Below are 2,780 nucleotides of genomic sequence, written 5' to 3' on the forward strand. Positions count from 1 at the left end.
GGGGAGGCGGAAAGGGGCTGGGGAGGGGGTGGAGGGGCTGCTGCCCTTGCCCACTGTCCCCCGGGCACGGCCGGGGCTGCAGCGCCCCGGGGTGCCCTCCTGCCGCCCGCCTCCCTGCCTGGCTTTCTCTCCCTCCCTCGGCCGGCAACCTCTCGTTAAACCCCAGCCTCTAAACGCCTGCTTCACGAGCCCTTCAACCATGGAGAGATCTTCCCTGAATAGAATCGTTAAACGTGCAGAATAGTTGCCGAATGCATTAGCCGCTGGTTAATATTAACTCCAGAAGGGGGGGAGAGAAAAAAAAAACAAAAACCCAACAAAAACCAACCAAAACCCAAAACGCAAACAGAGGGAGGTAAGTCAGGTTCTCAACTTTGCAGGTGACAACAGCAGTTTGCTGAACGCTTCCCTCTCCCTCCCCCCCATCCCCGCCATTGGCTGGATCCGGGGGGGAGATAAGGAGGCCAGGTCAGTATGATAAAGCTGGAATTTGTATTAAATAAAATAGCAATCTCGTGTAATGCAGGCACACAACCTGTGCGTGATGTGAGGAATTTAGAGATCAGCCTGGCGTTTAGGAAGCCCACCAGGTTGTTTACACTGACAGGTACCTGTTAAGTGTTTCCTTCAAGCAATTCATTTGTGAAGAGATTAGGAGCTGGCAGGAGAGGGCTTGTTGAACAACTTTGCCTCCACACAAAGCGTTAGTGGGGGCAGCCCTGCTGAGCTTCACGGTGGCTGAACAGAATTGGGCTTGATTTGTGGCACACGACCCAATGAATTAATAAATAGTCTGGGCTTCACGGCTTTTGACTCTGACAATCCAGCTCAGGCAGTATAAAAGGGAGGAAAGTCCTTTAGGAGGTCGTTTCTTCTTGATCTCGCTTGAAGCCAAGGAGCTGCTGCTGGCAGGGCCGGAGCGGCTTGAGCCCCGCACCGCTGCCCGCACCGCTGCCCGCACCGCTGCCCGGGGCAAGACACCGCCGTGCTGCGCGGTGTTGCCGCCTTATCAGTAGCTGAAACGTTTGATCCTTCGCCCCCTTGCCCCTGTAAATCAGTGCAGGAGCGTATCCATCCTTTCAGGTGTGCGGGGGGTGGGGATGGGGGGGGGGAAACAACAAACTTCCTTGTGCTGCTGCGCTTTGTTGCGGGGAACGATGCCGAAACCCAGACACCGGCTCTTTCTAGAAAAGTGTAGGCCAGAGAGTCCAAAGTGAGCTTACGATTGAGTTTTATATCTCTCGGGGACCTGTGTATTGCTGGAATTGCTGTTTGTGGCTGTTGATAGACAACATGGGAAGTTTCTTGTTGAGCAACCTTGTCACGTCCCTGCGAGAAGCGTCGTCGGGATAATGGGATGAGGGCTTTGCCTTTCTGGGAGCTGTGGAGAGAGGGCCTTTGCGGTCTGCTACTGGGCGTGCTGGGAGCACACTGGGGAGAATGGTCCCGCAGAAGGCCAAGCATCCCGGTCAGGCCAGCACAAGTGCGGGAAGAGCAGCTTTACTGCATCCCTCCTGGCTTCAATCCCCATCGATGTTTGTTTGCATCAAGCGAGCCACATCGTGCATAAGCCATGAGTTATTTTCATCTCAAAAAGGGGGTGCAAAAGTTGTCAGCGTGTGTGTTTCTAACTTTGTACCTTTAGTCAAGCGCTGATTTCGGTGCAGATTTTCTGTTTCTGGGGGGCTGCGAGTCTTTTTCCCGTGCCGTCGGCTTGTTTATCCCCCGCCTTAGCTAAAATAGGAGTCCCCCCAAACTTTCAGGGTTTCATTTAGAGCTCACCTCTCTCCACCGCTGCACCTCCCCTCCCCACACCCCGCCACCCTCATGTGCTCGGTCCCCGCAGGCCCCCGGTGCTGCCGGACACGCTTCAGCCCCGAGGAAGGCCGGCGGCTCGGGGGGAGTGATGGAAAACCCTGTAGTGCTTCTCCACAGAGTTAGAAAACGTTTCACTCCACACAAAGGATGTCCTAGCTTGCATAGCATCCCTGCTTCACTTAACTTCCCTCCTTGGCCCTCCCTTGCTTTTCATCTTCCCACTAAGAGTTATATTATTGTATGGATTTGCTCGGCTTTGTAGGCGAGCGCGGATGTATGTTTGAAGCGGGGTGAATGCTCCAACCCATGCTGCTCTGAGGGCTCTAATGAGTGATGGGCGATGGGAGAGAAAAAGAAAAAAAAACAACACCCCTCCCTCCCTCACATAAAAGCTGTTAACATGTATTGAGACCCCTTTCAACACGGAATTAAGCTGAAAAGACCCGGAGAGACATTCCGGGGGGGAAACCGTGACTCCGAGATATATGGCGAGTATTTGTTCTCGGCAGAAAGTTCGCTCTCGGGAAGGGGACAGGGCACTTAGAGGCAGGAATTTGCCCCGTGCAGGTGGCTTTGAACTGACACACTCACTCCCCGGTACGGGTGATGGGGCGGGGGCGTCCTCCTGCACTCGAAGGGTCCCCCTGCCCCTGCGGCAGGTGCCGGGGGAGGGGGCAGCTCCTTCCCGGTGGGTCTTCGTGGTGTTTAACCCCCTCTTCCTCCTGTGCCCACAAGTTTCATCCTCCTCCTCTTCACCTGCCCCCCCTGGCAGCAGGGGAGAAGATGCTCAGCGCTGGCTCAGCTCATCATGCTGAGAGCTTTGCGGGGAGGGGGGAGAGTGAGAAACACACACTACCGCAGACTCTTTGACTGGGGGGGGAGGGAGGACAGGATGCGGCCCTGGGGAGGGATGTGCAGGGTATAGATGGTGCAGGAGGGGGTCTGCTCCTGACTGAAGCAGT

General features: G+C 55.5%; 1 protein-coding gene across 1 annotated transcript in view; it reads left to right on the forward strand.

Moving 5' to 3' along the window:
* The window catches only part of SHH (sonic hedgehog), a 14,223-nt gene that overhangs the window by 4,622 nt on the left and 6,821 nt on the right, over nucleotides 1-2,780 (forward strand). Inside the window, exon 2 of the mRNA XM_010007055.1 lies at nucleotides 2,328-2,415. Coding sequence (XP_010005357.1) covers nucleotides 2,328-2,415 — 88 coding nt within the window. The remainder of the gene's footprint in view (nucleotides 1-2,327; nucleotides 2,416-2,780) is intronic.

This window comes from Chaetura pelagica, unplaced genomic scaffold (assembly GCF_000747805.2).
Source record: "Chaetura pelagica isolate M959 unplaced genomic scaffold, ChaPel_1.0 scaffold17, whole genome shotgun sequence".
NCBI classification, from domain to species: Eukaryota; Metazoa; Chordata; class Aves; order Apodiformes; family Apodidae; genus Chaetura; species Chaetura pelagica.